An 18,313-nucleotide genomic window follows, 5' to 3' on the forward strand; every position below is an offset into this window, starting at 1 on the left:
GCTCCCGGCATTCTGATGTTAACAGGAAGTGACGTCACGTGTCTTCTTCCTGAGTTATTTGGGGTTATTTTGTATTCCACGCTACACAAACCCACAAAGAAGAGACTAGACCGCAGAAACGGTGGCGAATCACTTTAGAAACAATAAATATTGGGTTAAAGTTGCGATTTTGCGGGGTTTGCTTAATTTTGCGTTAATAGTTGCGATCGCAACATCGCAAAATCCTGGAGGGTCTGCCTTCTAGACGTCTATTCAGTGGTGTCCATTACTAAAAATGCCTTTCTGAAAACTGTAGTCCAACATAAATTCAATTTAGCAAATAGGAGTGGTGTATTTTCCATTAAAAATATAGTGAAGTAAAAAGAAAATGTGACACATTGTTCAGACAGACAGATAGATAGATAGATAGATAAATATTCTTTCCAAACTCTAAAAACAAAAAATGCTGGTAGAAAAATGTTGTCACACTGACTTGAAGTAGAGAGCCAGGTCTGTGGCGATTATGGCAATGTCCATGAGGTGGATGACAAGATCATGCTGACGGCGGTTCAGATTCTGATAAATGTTTAATGCCTGAAGCAGCAGAGAAAAAGTCAGAAAGTCACTTCAAATAACAGTTCAACAAAGCAGCTCAAGTGTGCACAAGGTGTGCGAGGTATGAGGGAAGTGGTTGTTCATCGAGCCGTTGAGCCAGAATTCATTTCAGGAAAGAAATATGAAGCAAGTTTTAAAACTGTAAGCAACAAATATTTGATTCATTAGAAAAAATGCTAGACAATTTAAAAAAACTAACTACATAAATAAAATTTGAGTGTTTTTTGAGCATCAACCAAAGTCTTTTGTTAAGTTTCCACAAATGCAGCTTGAAGAAAATGATAAAGAATTATGACAAATAGTGTCAAAGGATGGAAGAATAACTTTGGCAGAAATCGCTGATATTTAATTGTGATTCTGTATTTCTTCCAGCTGCCCCGTCCTCTCTGCAGACACACAGGTCAACACACCTCGTCTCTCAGCAAAGTCTTGCCGAACTCCAGATGGTGTCTCTCCAGGATGGAGGAGCCGTGAAGCTTCGCCAGAGGATTACCAGACCTACACACACACACACACACACACACACACACAGCATGATGGGAGGTTATACTAAGATAAATCATGCATGTTAAACCTCAGAGGAAGCCTGGGCTGGTGTGTCCAAAGCTAATCGCCACTCTCATTAGCTCATCCATCAGCAGGTGGAGCAGAGCAGCTGGAGGAGCATCAGGTCAATAACAAATAACTTTCACCTGAACATCAGGTCACATGTACGCAGGACAGGAGTGACAGCTGTCCGTCATGTCCATCAAACATGCTCAGAATGACTCAGTCTTTCAGGTAATAAAATGATATGACAAACACTGCCCCCCGCTTCTCACTTCCCCTTTCCTGCTGCTCTTACTTCATCTGGTAGAGGTTGTTGGTTCCTCTGTGGTCAATATCATGACAGAAGCCAGCGGTCACCATAGCCATGCACTCCAGGTCTGTGTAGTAACGTTTTAGATCACCCGTCTGAAAGAAACAAACATAACAGTCAGAGCGAGAGGAGAAGGTCTGAACACAACCAGATGTGTTTGATAAAAAAATAAAATTACTAATTTCTGGGCTGTTCCAGCAGGTTTTATGACACAAAACTCCCAAACCCACATAAAGACCAGACTATGCAGAATCACATTTACAGTACATTCCAGGAAATAATAAAGGAGGTGAAGAAGACAGAGAGGAAGAGAACACAGGTCTTTGTCTCCTTGAATCAGAGGAAAGACACGGGACGGGTTAAATGAGAGGGTGGATGTTCAGCAGGAGGTCAGGGAGGAAAGGAGGATGGAAAGAGTCAGATTAGCAGTGTGACCATCAGCAACGTGAACATGGTCTGTCCAACGTTGAATCCGTGTCTCCAGTTGTGGTAGGTGATCTTCCTGTAGCCTTTACTGACGGAGTACATGAATCTCACCAAGACCTGCAAAAAAACCAAAACAAACAAAACCCTGAAGTCAATGTGAAAGCTGAATGTCTCTTCCTGCATCTGCAGCCACTGCAGCTCGTTTCCTGCAAGCTGTAGGCAGACATTTATTTGGGTGCAATCTGCAATTTATGCTGTTAGATGTCACTAAATCTCACACACTGGAGAATTAAACTTCCATGCAGAGTCATGTCTTCTTTTTTGGAGAAAATAACTAAAACAAAAAAAGCCCGGACCTCTCGGGGAATGTGGAACTTGTCCACCACTTTCAGCTCGTAGTACATCTTGATGCCACATTTCACGAGGTCCAGCTCACTGTGCTCAAAGTCGCAGAAGTGAAACTCAAAGATCTCAGCTTTCTTCGAGTTTGGCAGAACTTCTGACTGTGGAGAAAAGCAGATGGACAAAGATATGCTGATGTCTAACTGAGAGAATATTTTCATATTATTATTCACCAGAAATAATACTTTAACTGTTCAGAATAAAGAGAGGAAACAGAATTGTTAAAGTCAGCGTTAGTCTATTTTCTTTTCCAGTCTGTCTTCATCACTTTTAAAACTCTTCATTCTGGCATCTTTCATTTGATGCACATAAATAATAAATGTTAGAGAAGCACAAGCTGAATGTTTTGTTGTTTACCAGAATCTCTTGGAGTTCCTCTTCCTCGCACTCATCTGGCTCCTTCCCCCATCGCTCTCTGGTGTTCTGGAGGAACATACATCATAAAGCCTCACCTTGCATGAAACGAAGCAGCATCAATCAGCTGACTCCTGATCTGAGGTCAAACACAGTCATGTCTTTCAGCTGTTCTCTCTCTGTCCACTGACAAATCACCTCATAGAAAATCTGACAGCTTATTTCAGTTTACAGATGATGTTCACCTGCTTTTTATATCAACTGCACCAAAGAGCTGCCTCGGAACTGACTTGGTTTGTTTTCTATAACACCAAGGTACGTAGTTTTAAATATTTCCAGCAGTGTCTTTTATTTTCTCTCCATACTTTCAGCTTCATGACCTTGTAGAATTGAAATTATTTTAAAATTATGTTAAAAGAAATCAATCAGTTCATTTCTGTTTATTTCTAAAGCCTTCTAAGACCCGAACACTCGCACGGCATGCATTTTTAATTTCTTGTTGCTGTTTGGGCTGATTGGGACCTGATGTGAATCAAGGAATGCTGAGCAACATGTGATGTCCACATTTTTAGATTCCAGGTCCTACAGGAGTAGCACATTTTAAAAACAACCCTTGTTGACCAAAACACTGCACAAAAATTAAAATATAAAAGCATTGCAGGTAAACTAAAATAGAATGGAATCCACCTAAAATAAAAGAGATTGCATAAATAAAATAAACATGCACAGTACCTGATACTGAGCAGGTACATGCCTGGTACTTACAGGGTATGTACCTGATAAATATCATATATGTAGCCATTAGATACCAGAATACCGAGCTGTATTATGGATTAATATTCAAGATTATAATTAGTCAGGAGCATTGCTGAAGCTGACAAGGAAGACATATTTTTCCAAATATGATTTCTGTTTTGATTTTGTTCAGATTGCAAAAGTTTTCCTCCATGTTTGTGCATCTTTCAGACAGTTTCACAGAAACTAAATGGATGTGTTACTGTTTACTGAAACATGCAGATAAAACAGTGAGAAGAGATGTTGAGTTTCCTGAAGATGGACGTAAATGGAAGCACAACGAGAACAGAGTAGGACCCTGAAGGAAGCCCTGAGGAATCCCACAATCAAGAGGAATTCCTCCCCAACTGAACAGAGAAACTCTTTTCATTTTAGGAATATTCCTCTTTATAAATATATATTTATCTCTATAAATATATATATACACATGTAACTTAATTCCATTAGTAATTTGTTAAAGTATGAAACATAAAAGTAACAAATTAGTTCCCATCTACTTTCACTAACTTCACTTTTGTGTTTAGCTATAAATAACAGCCAACAGAACGCCCCTTCCCCCTCCCCGCAGGACTCAACGCTCTCTCACGAGGCCCATAACAAATTTGTTTTGCATCCATCAGTTTAATGGCTGTAGCCCACATGGAACATGAGACATGACTCATTTTATAGATTGACAAGCTCTACTTTCTTTCTCTTAGGAAACTCGAGGGGCTGGTTTGAGAAATTATTCAAAAATAAAATCAATAGCCAGAGCAAGGACCCCCCCTTTTAATGCGGAAAAACAAAACTCTTGACAATATTTGGAACACTGAAGTGGGATTGAACATTTTAACAGCATCATCCTCTTAAACTGGATGTGATAATGACTGCCAGGCCTCGTTGCAAGGTTTACTTACTAACCAGAACGTTCTGGATTTCGTCCTTGCGACACTTGACGTGGTACAGCACCATGTCCTGGAAGATGTCCTTCCTGTTCTCCAGCTTGTTCATCTTGTCATAAGTGTCAGTGTTGAGCACAGACCAGCCCAGGAACTGGGTCAGAGACTAGAGAACAGAAAACATTAAACAATATTTAACCAGATCACTGCAGAGAATAATCAATAAATATATGATTTATATTTTCTTTTTGTGTAAAATCTGTTTTTGGCATCATGAGCTCCTTCTGGTGTTTATGTTCATCTTTATTCTTGCTTAGTTGTGCATTTATTAATAGGGAAACAAGTGAACACATTTTATGAATGCATTTGTAAAACACATCAAATATAAAATATTACAACACTTTTTTCAGTGTTTTCTTTTTCTAAATAACATCTTTTAATGGTTTACAGCGAACAAACAAACATGCTGATGTGTTTCCAGAACACCAAGCAAAGAAAAATCAACTTCAGTTCAGTTAATAACAATTGTTTATGACGTGATGTTTGATAAAAGTTTATTTTAATCTGAAAAAAAAACCCCGCTGAGGATAAAACTTGTTTTGTGTTTTAAATGCAGACAAAGAAGCAGCAGTGAAAAGCCTTCAGGTCCAGAGATAAATAATGCAGAGACTAGTGTATTTATAAACCAGTGACTCCATGTGGCACACACACACACACACACACACACACCTCCATCAGCGTTTCATCCATTTCATCAAAGGGTTTCCCGTCCTTCCTGTTATAGAAGGTGGCCACGCCCACAATCTCCTCTTTCTTGTTGACAATTGGCATGGACAGGACGTTCTTAATGGTCCAACCAGACTCGTCCAGAGGCTCTTTCTGCAGACAGACACACACACACACACACACACACACAGAAAGCACGTCATCTTTCAGCCAACAGGCCTGATCTGTAATGTTACTCTGAAGCAGTGCTTCTTTAAAATTTAAAGTTCCTCTTATGACCACAGAAAAATACTGTCACTCTCTGGATATGTGTATTTTTTTTAAATAAACCCCAATTATTTTCAGTTGCATTAGGTCAAAACACAAAAAACACTCAAACACAGGAGTTTGTTTTGGTAGAATCAGATGGAAACTTGCAGGAATTTCCATGCATGGTTTGTAAAGAAACAGGACTGGTTTATTGTTTGATTAAATCTTTGGTTAAACTTGCTCCTTGTGAGGTTTAATTTATAGCTTAAACTTTACTAACATTCAGGGAATCAAACAAACATAAAAAAGTTTCACCTATCTTACCTGGAAGCTAAAAAACTCATCCTCAGCTGCATTCATGACGTTGCAAATCTGTTCAAAAAGGGAAAATTAAATGTTTAGAACAATAACATTTAATAAAAGTAACACTTTTAAATCAGAATCCTAAAACCAAAGTTAAATCTCCAATCCAAACGGTAAAAGGTGATCCTCAGCTACATTAAATAACAGAACAAAGATAAAGTGCCTCTTTAACGTTTCCTCACATGATAAATTCTTCATCTTCAGCTTTTTGGACAAAACACATGTTCATATGTACGTTTCAGGACTTATTGCCTCACTGCAAATTCATTTTAATCCTCCATCAGTGTCTGTTTGATCTGTCTCTTTTCTCTCGATTTATGAAAGCGTGGCTCTGTGGAGAGCTGCACTTTCTACCTTCCACATAAGGATACAAAGAAGGAAAAAAAAATTACAACAGAGGAAAGATGGCGTAGACTTGAAAAATGACAAGCACCAAAGAAAATGAGAGAACGTGACGAGGACAGATGAATGAAGGCAGGTTCAGACGTTTGGGAAAAGTTGGCTGTGATTAATTACAACGGCTGCAGAAATTACAATTTTCATTTCTGCACGGGTGTTCACACTGACAGCTGTGTAACAAGGCCTAATGGGGTTCTGCTCGTCTGACTTCCAGCAACAGCCAGGGAAAATACTTTATAATGTCTTGAAAGACTCTACTTTTACATGAACTTTGGTTTCCCAGAAATAAAACTTATCTTTATAAACAGAAGGAAACTTCAAAAATTCACCCCGACTTTGTCAACAATAACTTTTTGCATATTTCTAATTACCCAGTAAATTAATCTTTTAAATCAACTTAATATCACCCACCATCAAAGGTGAAGGCAGAGTGTGTGTGTCTGTTTGTGTGTGTGGGGGGGGGAGGGGGCACTTCTATCGTTAGCAAAATATCTCATGACTCAATGATTGGATTTTAATGAAACTTTCAAAAGTTAATCATTGGATTAACATCTACAGATGATTAGATTTTGGGGTTAAACGAATTCAAGATGGCCGCCACAGCAAAGCAAACATTAGCAAACACAGTTAGATGAAAACAGTTTTACAGATGGAGTTATTCCTTCCAAACGCTCCAGTTCAGATGTTCAAATAAAGATTAAAATAAAGATTTTAGTGTCTGACAGGTTTGCTGCAATCATTCATCCACCTGAGGAACCAAAATTAATCTTTCTTTGCCATTTAGATAGTATTCAATTACTGATTTATACATTTTATTTTAATTATTCATTTATGAACACAAGATAATTGTTTATATATGGATTTATCTTGTATTAATATGACCTGCAACACTGTCCAAACTCTGCAGGTCTCCAAAAATGTCCTTATTTCTTCTTATTGAAGACCTTTAAGAGCTGACTTACTTTAAAAAAAAAACATTTCTGGTAGACAGAAAAGTCTTGGATTTAGAAAACTAACAGAACAGGATGAAATGTGCAGCCTTGGCTAAAAAGTGCTCACACAGCACAGTTTGGACTTGAAGGCAAGACACTGAACTCTTTCTCAAAAGGCTTTATAAATCACAAAACATGACGCAGCAAAACCAAGGCTGTCAAAATTATATAATCCTAAATATAAATATAAATGTTTGCGAGGGTAAGAACTGAAGGAAACGGGGAGTTTTTAACTATTATAGCTCTTTAGGCTGTGATGTTCACAGATGTGCTCTGAAAGTGCCGTCAGGTGGATTAAAATCATGATGCAGGTGCAAAACAAACTTACTTTGAGAATATATTGTATAAAAAAAATTAGAAAAAAGGACTAACCAGCCCAGTTTCTGCTACATAAGTGGGTAAACCACTAACCAGGGCCCAGTGATCAGCCGGGGGGGACCTGGAGGGGAAGAGACATTAATTATCATTTAAGTTTATTAGAAACTGTCAAACAAAACAGTTTTAGCTGTCTTATCGGTTTAACATACACAAAGTTTAAGCTTCACTTAAAATGGCACCACTGGCAGTGAAATTAGCAATCAAAACTCAAAACTGCCCACATTTTAAAGCCTAACTGTTCTCATATTAAAGCCTTTAAAAGTCGAAACAAACCCCAGAGAAGTGATTTAGCTTTTATCAAGCAGAGGCTGCTGCATCGCTTCAGGATCCTTATCTGCGGTGGAAACGAAACCAGACCTTACAAGAAAGGACATCCTACAGAGAACCTCCCGAACCCAAACTTTACGACTTATCAAACGCTGGAACGTCCTCGGACTGTTTCTTTAAGACAAAATCAAGCCAGCTGAGTCACTGTCCAAATTTATTATAAATAAATTCCTAAAACGGGCTTTATTTAGTCTATTTAAACCTAACTGACACAAAAAAGACCTCATTCTAAACACCAAGTAATGTTTGGAATAAGATGGTTTTTAACCTTTCACATTTATTCATTTACCTTCTCTCTGAACCTTAGTTATAACTTACGGTATGACTTTAATGTCCTCTTTCCCATGAAGGATGTAGTCAATCACTTTGTAGAAGATAATTTCCTGAAGAAGACAGAAAAACTTATTGAGACGTTGTTTCCCGGAGCTCCAAAAATAGGACTTTTTACAAAAGACTAACAAAAAAACAGCTTGTTTTTATTTAAACTAATTATGCTAGTTTGCTTTTTAAAGGCTTATGGAATAATCCACGATACTGCAGAAGAATATCTTGAAGCAAGGTCCAGTTGTCTGAGTTGTGACACTGAACTACTTCGATGAAATGATCCAAACTCAGCAGCTGGAGGTCAGCTGCTCCTAAAGTCTTGTCAGGATTCAGGACTTGAGATGTCAAAATAGTTTCACAGCCCTGGGAGCAGGATTTAGCTCAGCAGGTGTCATAAAAATCTCTCATCTACTTTTTGATGGCCCAGATGGTGATAAAAGATGTAAAATGTGACACTGGGAGCAGTTTTTAACAGAAGCAGCGACGTTCGGATCTGTAGGAAGTAGAAACAGAGACGGTGTTTGCAGCAGAGGTTGATATTTCCTCACCCTGCCATCGGGAGTCTTGGGTCCTTCATACGGAGGAGCTTCTCCCATCAAAATGGGCCACATGTCAAAAAACTCCTACAGACAAACCCAATGAAAAGCAAAGGATTTAGAGAAGACAAAGCTAACTTTTTTATTACTTTGTTGCATTTATATCAAATCTCAGGTAAAATCCCAAAATACCAACAGAGAAATGCAAACTCCAGCAGCACCTGGGGTGTGCAGTGTTTTCGTTCTGTCTTCAGAAGAAGCAAAGTGTCCAAAACAAGTACTTAAAGATGATCTACAAGTTGTGTTTGTTTATTCTGCTTTATTAATGGACTCCAGCGTAGTGCCATCTGTGCAGCCAGACCACATGTGCTTGTTCTCATAAAGCAGGTGCTGGGAATCAACTGGCACCAGCTTGTAATTATGTGACAACCATATTCAGAAGTATTCATAATCATATTTCAGGTAGTACAAATACACAGGGATACTGGTTTGAAGCAGCTTATTTATCTCCTTCCTAAAGATAAAAACAAAAGCAGAACTGGATACAAAAAACATGGAATGAGACCAAAACAGAACTGTTTGAATGTTAAACAATCTGCTTGTCTAGTTTAAAAAGTGTTTTCTTTTTTTAGGTGTCCTTATGGTCCATCTGAAATATACTATTTTTAAACTGAGCTTCTCTTGGATGTAAAAAGCTTCTTCAGACCAGGATAAGCCAGGATTTTGTTAGTATATCTAGTTTTCATTGTCTGTACTTTGTTTCTCAGCATGTTCAGTTTGTTTCTGCCAGTGTTTTCTGTGTTTTCGTCACCTGTTTATTCTGGCAGCTTTAGGTTTCTGTTTTCCAGCTCGCAGTGTTCCTGTTTGCCTTGTCACATACACTTGAGTATTATTTGGAGTTAGTACACCTGTTCTCACTCAGTAATCATCCCTCCCAGCAGATTTAAGCTTCTTGCTGTCACTCAACATTTCTCAGATTTTCATATGCAACTTCTCTGTTCACCCATGGTTTTTGGCACTCCTGTTTTTGATCAGGTAATAAATCCATTTCTTCATTTAAACCTGCTTCTTACCTGTTGATTTCACACTTGGATCCCCAAGCAACCACAAACCAACATTTGACACATTAGGATTCAGTTTAGTTTAGGATTTATTGAAGGAAAATGCTGTTTGAGACAAAAAACTGCTGGAGTGGGCGGTGCTGGGATGTTTTCCCTTCTTGAGGTTTAGTTTCACAGCTGATCCTAACATCCAGGTGTGTCTCAGTGGAAGCCTACCTTGGTCTTGGTCATGTCCAGCAGCCCCACAGAGTAACGGTCACAGTTGAGGAAAGCTCGGACTGTGTACAAGGCCTTGTGGAACTGCCTCTCTATGTCTGTCAGCTCCTCAAACACTTTGCTGGCTGACCACAGCAGCACCTGAACAAAAACAGGCCAGAGCAGACAAGAACAGTTTGAAACCATTTAAAACTTTTCTCACCTTCTAAAAAGTCGTAAAGGCAGGAGAAAACAAACTTGGTCAGGTTTCAAAACTGGATCTCTTCAATGTTAATCTTAAAATGGATGCACCTTAAAAGGATGATGAAGTTTATATTAAGCAAAATTGTCTTGCAGCTTTGTAAAAATGCTTAAAAATGTGATTATAACAGCAGATCTTTATATCTGCTTCCTCTCTGCTGTGAGCTGTGGAGGAGGCAGAGATTGGCACTTTAGGGTCTCCTCTTTAATTACTATACATTTCCTAATTTGTGGTAATCAAACCTTGCTGTTTTCTCAAAATAAAACCCGTTTCATGCATTAGTGTGTGCATAATGACTGTTTCACATGTTGCTTGTTTTCTGTACGTACTTGTCCTTTTCTTGTCTCACAGCTGTGCAGGTAGCTCAGGTGGAAAACTCTCAGCACCAGGTTGGCAAAGTTGAGGTATTTGTTGAGGGTCTGCAGTAAAAAGACCACATTTTCATCAGTAAACTGTTTTTGTTGTTTCGTCTGACAAAGCCTGATGAAATGCTTTGTTGCTCCTCCCTTCAGGACCTTTCATTGCTCAGATTAAATGGGCAGACAGGTTTCACACGTTACCTCTTCATCCTTGGCAGTGAAGCATGGTCCGTCCAACTTATTGATCGCCATCATCACAGCCACCATGTCTTTACCGTTCATGATGGGGATGGCGAGGACGTTCTTGGTCTGATACTCGGTCAGCTCATCAACAAAGTTACTGAAATGAGAACTCTAACAGAACAAACAAGAAAACAAACATTTGATTGCATGACTCTGCCAAGTCCTTATTACTCTTCAGCAGATTCTGGCAGCTTTGATGAGCACGCTGCTCACATCCATAATTACCCCGAGTGAAGCTCAATACTCGCAAAGCGTCATTAACTGTCAACGGAGAATAAAAACCTCTGTACAGGCCAGACTGTTGGCTAGATGTCCGTCTTTCTTTGGAGCTTAATAGCTTGTTTGAGACCTTTTAGGCATTTGTTTTGTTAAACTGCAAGTTAAAGAAAATCACAGAAATGTTTTAACAAAGAAGAAAAATCGACTTTTGATTTGTCAGAAAAATTATATGCTTCAGAAATGTACATCTTATACAAGCTATAACAAAGATTATCCACAAAATAACTTATATCAGCTGCTCTAATGTTGTTTATCTTTAAAGCAGCTGAAGCTTATCGTGGATTTTCCAACAAGATTTTACTCCTCGTAAAAAGGCACAAGTATGTTTAAAAGAAGTATAGATTAGACATAATTCAAGTTCTTGTTTTCTCTACAGGGGTTTGTGTGGGAAAGGCAGAGATAAATCTCTGCAGGGCTGGTCCTGAATCAGCACCACACAGCTCCTGCTTACACTGCAACCTGCAACCCAACGGTTCACAACTAAACCAGCTGCAAACATCTGGGCAGACTGACAAGCTGTTATTCACTTGGAGAGATCTTCATCATGCATGTTAACCTCATCTTAAGTTTTATCTTCACTTTTACTCAGAAGCTTTAGCATATATAAAATAAACAGTTTGTATTTTTGCATGCAGTTGTTTATCTTTTTGAACTTCCTGCTGGACTTCCTGTGGGAGAGTTAGATGGCCATACGTATGAAAACACAGACATAAATAACTTTACAGCCTCTGCTTTAATATAAAACACGACAGTACATTCATGCTTGGCTAATTCAGTTTCAAATAATGACATATTTAGTCAATTCCAAGTTATTTTTATATATATTAGGAGCTGTAGCTGAATAGATTAAAGGTGTGCTGAGTGTGTGAAAGTGGCTCAGGGCCTGTGTGACCTCTGGGAGTAATCTGGGATCGCTCTAATTCAGGACAGATTAACTCGCTCCATATTCAGCCTTTCCACCTTCCTCAGTGACACAACAACACCTTAAACTGCTGAATTACACCAAGTCTGCACATGAGGAGAATAATAAATTCACTCTGTGGAGAAAAAAACAAAAACAACAAGTGACGAGGGAAAATTTAGGCCAGCTCTTAGTCATCATAATCCTTCGTCTAATGTAGAGCAATCCTGACAGGTTTGTGCGAGATTAGACTGCAGAGAGACACAGATTCCCAGTCTGTTACTTAAAGGCACTCCTTCATGCATTAGCAACATAAAGCCAAACGATTATATGGAAACTTTAAATGTTTTATTGATGCCACTGGGAAATGACGCCATAGAGCCTTTGATTGTTATAGTTTCCACATCTATCATTGTGTTTGTGTGAGGCTGGGGCTTCACAGGCCGAGGTTTCAAGCAGAAACTGACTCATAATAAAGGCATAACCTGGCAGGCCTGGCAGCCTGATCTGTTTTTGTTTGCACATCAGCAGCTGTGCTCTCTAATCTCACATGAAAGGCTGTGATTGATCTGATGCTGAGGAGGGTTTGTGATGCATCAGTTAGGTTTAATGTGCCTCTGCCTTATTAACAGAAACTGTCAGAAAAACACTGCGAGCAGAGGGGACTCTGGGTGGACCTGCAGGAGCAGGACGGGCACATGAAAAAATGCTTGCAAGCTATTTTCAAATGTCAAAGGTATTGCCTGTAATAAGATTAAACTGGCTTTGAATTAAATGGAATTAAAGAAAGGTGCACAAAGATGTTTTGTTGCCCTCTTGTGGTCAAAGAGAAACAAAGCAGTTGTGAACAAAATTTGACAAGAATAAAAACAGTTTCTAGTTCCTTATTTCCTAATAAAATTACATTAAATTTAATTTCACATAAATGTTTATCATATTATTATACCAAAAATGTGAATAAACCATAAGAAGGTGTCTTTGATTCGTTCTCCAGATAGTTTTTGCAATAATGTAATCTGGATTAGTAAATTATTTATGTTTTATCAAAGTGGGAGGTAAAAAAGTTTTAAAAAAAGAGACATACAAGCATTTTTCTATGGTTAAATGTATCAACAAACAAAGAGCAGTCAGGTGTGCGTACCTTTGTCACATCAGGGACGTTGACCATCTTCTTGCTGGTCGCCACATGACCCACGATGCCCATATCCAGCGGGTACACGATTTCACTTTCAGGCGGCACCAGACACTCATCATACGTTGCATCTTTATGGACATTAAATAACCTGAAATACACAATAAAACTGGTCAACTTTAACAATCAAAACTATGTTTCTGTTTTAAAGGAGTAAACTGAAAGTCTGGCAAGTTGGAGGAAACTCACTAAGCTGAGGAAAAACAAATGTACACAACCACAGAGTTGTTAATAGAAGTTTACGGCCATGCCAAATTTGTTGGGGACTTGAAATCACAGATTTCACAAACAGGAAGATTAGGAGGGAGCAGAAACAGTCACGAAAATGTAGAATTGTTTGAACCGGACACTTTGTGAACCTGAAAATTAGCCGCTCGAGTTTAGCTGGGCTCTTTGAACCACTCCTGCCTGACCTGCAAAAAGTTTTCCTGCCAAGATTAGATGAATTCAAACAGAAGCAGATAAATATTGAGTAAGAACTGCTGACTGTTTGTGGCGACTTGTGTTCTGGAAGGGATCAAGGGAAGAGAATTCAACTTTAACAACCGTTTTCATTTAATAACAGGTGTTTCCATTGATTATATAGTTATGTCATAGCTTTTGATAAACAGTGAGAAATCCAGTGACCTGGTGGCCAGCTCAGCTACACCGTTCCTCTGCCGGTACATGAAGAGGCTCATCCGGTCGGCCCTCAACATGAAGCTGAGGTGTTTCATGAGCCTGAAGACCGATTTCTCCATCTGCAAGTTGTCCTGGATATCCCGCACCAAGTCGAACAGGATCTCACTCTCATCCACCATCGTCAGCTCGTGGAATGTGCCGATGTCCATCAGTGGTTTGCGGTTGCTGTCCAGCAGGTCTGAGATGACCTTAGGGCGTAAATGCATGTCGTAGTACTGCTTGGCGAATGTTGGGTTGGCGTCCAGGAACTGCTCAGCTGCAGCTGCGTCCACCATGGCTGCTGCTGACAGGAAACAATGTAACAATGGAGTGAAAGCACTGCTAAACCAAAATAAGTCTCTGTGGGTTTGTCATGAAAGCACGGCCATGTTAAAACAGTGTTTTCAAGTTAGGCTGTGATTGTTATAATAAGCACTTATGTTAATATAAAACATTTAACCTGCTCTGAAACACAGCCGAGGCTCTCTACCTGCCTGAAGTGGTATCATTTTGTGGTTGTTAACTCCTCTTAATTAACTGAATACTTTTTGACTAACATCTAATCATCCTGGCACTTCCATACCCTCACACTATCCAAAACAACTAATTTTATCCATTATAAGACATGACATGTTTGTCTTATGGCTTTAACACATAAAATCAAGGAGAACAAATATGTCTACCTGTTTCAGTCTGTGTACGATCCCCAGCAAGGTGTGTAATCCCTCTGTCCTACTCACCAATCCAACTTCAGATGTCTGAGAAGAGAAAAGGGATTACTCGGATGGTTTTAAATGGTCATGTGTGGACATAAGCCTGCGTCCAATTACAAACAGCGGGATTACAAAACCCACCAATGTTTAATGACTCTTTTAGACATTCTTTTCTATGTTCCACAGCAAGATTTGTAGCACCAGGACTTCCTTACAGGAGCATGAAAAACACTAAGTAAACAGTTGATTATTTGAAATTTTAATAATTAAGTATTCAGATATGTACATGTCACTATAACAGGAAACGGCATCTGTAATTTAATAAATCACTGAAGATTGGCTGTGTTGATGCTTGTTTGATCACAGATTTGTGTTTGAAAAGTGGTGTTCTCCTAAGAAAAGTTGAGAAAGAGAAAATAAATCTTATTGTCTTATTATTTAGAGCATGATATTCCTTTTTTCTGATTGGTTGGAGTACAACATGTTACTTCATAAAATGGTGAGCTGTAGGAATCTGTTTTAGTTTAGAGGTGTTTTGAGTCATATATAAGACACCCATATGAAGAAAATCATAATATCAAATACAGACAATGTAATGTACACTTACAGAGCATGCTGTCTTTTCTGAATATGGACATATAAAAATGTGATGTAAAAGGTATAACATTGCATTAATGACCGAAAGCTAATCTGCCCACTTATTAAAAATGTTAAAAAGTTCAGTTTTGCACATAGATAAACAATAACAGTGCTGAATTACAAAACTCCATAATATCAATGTTTATGAAATTTACACATAGGCATATTTTATTTAACTTCTTTTCAATAATTTTTTAATAATGTATTGAATGTCTTCTGCATCCATCAGGGGGCGCTGCTGCAGCACCCTCTGAACCCCTATTTCCCATAGCCTTGAATAGGTCCCAAAAACTGGTTTCAGATTTTTCTCAATTTCTGAGCATTTGCAAAAGTCACGTTAGAATACTATTATATACGTAAAAAGAGGTTTGAACAAGTTATTTTACTGTTATAAATTAATTTAGTTGAGTTTGAATACATTTTGGTCGTAAAGTAAAGCTTTTAATAGATTAATAACTCAAATATACGACAAACAACTCTCCAAAAAAAGAAAAAGAACAATCTAGAAAGTTACAGTTAGTGATAATTATTTCTAAGAAGCCTATAGTTTTGTATTTCCACCTGTATTTTTGAGAAAATCGTGGTTAATGTGACACAAACCCGTGTCGAAAATAAACTTCCAGCACTGACCATGTTTACTGGCTCAGCAAACGACGTGACGCAATGACGTTCCGTGCTACGTCATGACGCAAGGAGTGACAGACTGACGTTAAATGAATGCACGGCAGAATAAAGCTGAACCTTCGGAGCGTAACGTCGGTAAAACTTTGTGAAGGAGGCTTATTCGAGCGCAGGTCGGTAACTTTACACGTTAAAGTTGATGTTTCCTCCGCAGAGAAGCGTTTTGTCTCCTTTATTGTCTAAAGTCCGAAGTTTCCGGTGTTGTCCACGTTGACATCTTGTTTACAAAGGTGCTCATTCATGGCTCAGTCCACTGAGTTAGATTACAGTCAGATAAGAGAAGAGACATGACAAAACGCCTTTTATTTTTTGATCAGAGCTTTATCTGGTTTTAAGCCGTAGGTCTTGGAGTATTTTCCGTGGAAAACACTCCAGGAAATTTGAACAGTCTGTTCACTGCAGGGATAATCTGATTAACAAATCACCATCATCATGACCTCTAATGAGGAAGAAAAGAAGCTAAGTTTAAAAAACAAACCTACAGTACAGTAGAATTTAATGTTTGTGGTCAAAATAAAAGTTCTTTTAAATTCTACCTGTAGATCTTGACCTGCTAAGATGTACAAATGTTATCTTTCTGGGTTTCTGATACCATAGACTGTCATCAAGTCTGATAAATGTGTTGTTATTAGAAATCCACAAACTTAATACGCCCAACTCATGACCTATATATCATGACTGTGCAAGAGTATCTTTTAATTGTTTTCCTCATTCCTGCTTACAGTACTTTGTCCTTGCTTAGGCTGATATCAGCTTTTAAAAATGGTTTTTGTTCGTGTATGTGGGAGACCTGATGTGTATGTTATCTGCACTGGGGTTTGATTTTAAAAGGAGGAAATTCCTGGTAAAATACCACGGATGAAGATTATTATCCACGTCCAACAATGTGATTTCCTTCCTGCTTCTCTGCTGTGCTCCTTATTCCAGAAACAATCAGTTTCCAACAAGGCCTCAGAGTACTGATATGTTTTTTAGATTCCAGTAATATCTTCATGTGTTTTCCAGGTGCCTAGTTGCAGGTTTGATTTCTGATCTTTGTCTCCACTAACATCCAGACACATGGATGTTAGTGAGAATGATGGCTGCGCCCCAGAGGAGGACGGACCTGAGACCGACCTGAAGCAGCCACTCTTTCTGGAAAGAGTCGAGAAGGAACCAGCGAAGAAATGGCAAACCGTCGTGTCGAATCGTTTGAAGAAACACTGCTCATGCACCACAAAGAAGGTGAAATCCAAAATACTGGGCTTTGTTCCCATCCTGAAATGGCTGCCGAACTACAAACTCAGGGACTGGATTCTGGGTGATTCCATGTCTGGACTCATTGTCGGAATCCTACTGGTCCCACAGTCTATAGCGTACTCCCTGCTGGCAAGCCAAGACCCCATATATGGTCTCTACACTTCCTTCTTCTCGTCTATCATTTATACCCTCCTGGGCACTTCCAGGCACATCTCAGTGGGGATTTTTGGAGTCCTGTGCCTGCTGGTAGGTCAGGTTGTGGATCGAGAGTTGGCTTTGGCAGGATACCCCTCAGAAAGCAGCAGCGTGGGCGGAAACAGCACTGGTGTCCTGTTGGCCAGTCTGGGAAACGAGACGAATGTTGAGTGTGACAGAAGCTGCTACGCCATCACAGTGGGAGCAACAGTTACCTTTACTGCAGGCGTTTACCAGGTCAGTTTTGTGTTTTAAATACATTATAACAAATCTAACTTATATTCTCTAAAGCCTTAGAAAAACTAAACAAATAAATTGGGTTATAAACTGTAATTCAGCTTTGACAAACTAACAAATTGCTTAAAACTTTAAAGCCAAATGTGCCTTTGAAATATTTTTCTTGTTTGTTTTGGAACCTCACAGCTTATGTCTCTCTCTCAGATGCTAATGGGCCTTTTTCAGGTAGGCTTTGTCTCTGTCTACCTCTCGGACTCCCTCCTCAGTGGTTTTGCGACAGGCGCCTCCCTGACCATCCTCACGTCCCAGTTTAAGTACCTTCTGGGCCTGAAGATTCCTCGGCCCCAAGGCTGGTTCACTCTGTTCAAGACTTGGTATGGCATCTTCACCAACCTTGGAAAAACCAACATTTGTGACCTGGTCACCAGCTTGGTGTGTTTGGCGATACTGATTCCTGCAAAGGAGTTTAATGATCGCTTCAAAACCAAGCTAAAGGTAATTATAAGGTGTTCTTTTTGTAAAGAAAATCAGACCCTCCAGGATTTTGCAATGTTGCGATCGCAACTATTAACGCAAAATCAAGAAAACTTTGTGCAACTTTGTCCAAAACACCGCAACTTTAACCCAATATTTATTGTTCCTAAAGTGATTCGCCACCGTTTCTGTGGTCTAGTCTCTTCTTTGTGGGTTTGTGTAGCGTGGCATACAAAATAACCCCAAATAACTCAGGAAGAAGACACGTGACGTCACTTCCTGTTAACATCAGAATGCCGGGAGCGTGCAGGAGCAGCGACCGAAGCCAAAATGTGCGCTAATGCTTCACATTTGCCCACAAAGATTTCAGCAAACCAGTTT

At 39.1% G+C, this 18,313-nt stretch overlaps 2 protein-coding genes across 8 annotated transcripts in view; one reads left to right on the plus strand and one right to left on the minus strand.

The window, feature by feature from the left end:
• pde6a (phosphodiesterase 6A, cGMP-specific, rod, alpha) overlaps positions 1-15,783 on the minus strand; it is a 22,412-nt gene extending 6,629 nt beyond the window's left edge. Inside the window, exons 1-19 of one of the 6 annotated variants that reach the window (XM_017429735.3) lie at positions 15,737-15,783; positions 14,438-14,512; positions 13,722-14,055; positions 13,044-13,185; positions 10,681-10,833; positions 10,450-10,539; positions 9,880-10,020; positions 8,615-8,689; positions 8,061-8,125; positions 7,410-7,476; positions 5,608-5,655; positions 5,038-5,187; positions 4,331-4,474; positions 2,639-2,704; positions 2,236-2,382; positions 1,889-1,996; positions 1,439-1,548; positions 1,005-1,092; positions 473-573 (exon numbers count right to left, since the gene is read on the minus strand). In XM_017429735.3, the coding sequence (XP_017285224.1) occupies positions 473-573; positions 1,005-1,092; positions 1,439-1,548; positions 1,889-1,996; positions 2,236-2,382; positions 2,639-2,704; positions 4,331-4,474; positions 5,038-5,187; positions 5,608-5,655; positions 7,410-7,476; positions 8,061-8,125; positions 8,615-8,689; positions 9,880-10,020; positions 10,450-10,539; positions 10,681-10,833; positions 13,044-13,185; positions 13,722-14,050 (2,024 nt within the window). In that variant the 5' untranslated portion in view covers positions 14,051-14,055; positions 14,438-14,512; positions 15,737-15,783. Of the gene's footprint in view, positions 1-472; positions 574-1,004; positions 1,093-1,438; positions 1,549-1,888; positions 1,997-2,235; positions 2,383-2,638; positions 2,705-4,330; positions 4,475-5,037; positions 5,188-5,607; positions 5,656-7,409; positions 7,477-8,060; positions 8,126-8,614; positions 8,690-9,879; positions 10,021-10,449; positions 10,540-10,680; positions 10,834-13,043; positions 13,186-13,721; positions 14,059-14,437; positions 14,513-14,608; positions 14,669-15,667; positions 15,714-15,736 lie in introns of those variants that run through there. The other 5 variants (XM_037977402.1, XM_037977401.1, XM_037977400.1 and 2 more) reach the window with 5 other exon arrangements.
• slc26a2 (solute carrier family 26 member 2) overlaps positions 15,774-18,313 on the plus strand; it is an 8,212-nt gene continuing 5,672 nt past the window's right edge. The window contains exons 1-3 of one of the 2 annotated variants that reach the window (XM_017429740.3): positions 15,774-15,900; positions 16,843-17,458; positions 17,663-17,953. In XM_017429740.3, the coding sequence (XP_017285229.1) occupies positions 15,824-15,900; positions 16,843-17,458; positions 17,663-17,953 (984 nt within the window). In that variant the 5' untranslated portion in view covers positions 15,774-15,823. Of the gene's footprint in view, positions 15,901-16,792; positions 17,459-17,662; positions 17,954-18,313 lie in introns of both variants that reach the window. The other variant, XM_025008958.2, reaches the window with a different exon arrangement.

Source organism: Kryptolebias marmoratus, linkage group LG9 (assembly GCF_001649575.2).
Source record: "Kryptolebias marmoratus isolate JLee-2015 linkage group LG9, ASM164957v2, whole genome shotgun sequence".
Lineage (NCBI taxonomy): Eukaryota > Metazoa > Chordata > Actinopteri > Cyprinodontiformes > Rivulidae > Kryptolebias > Kryptolebias marmoratus.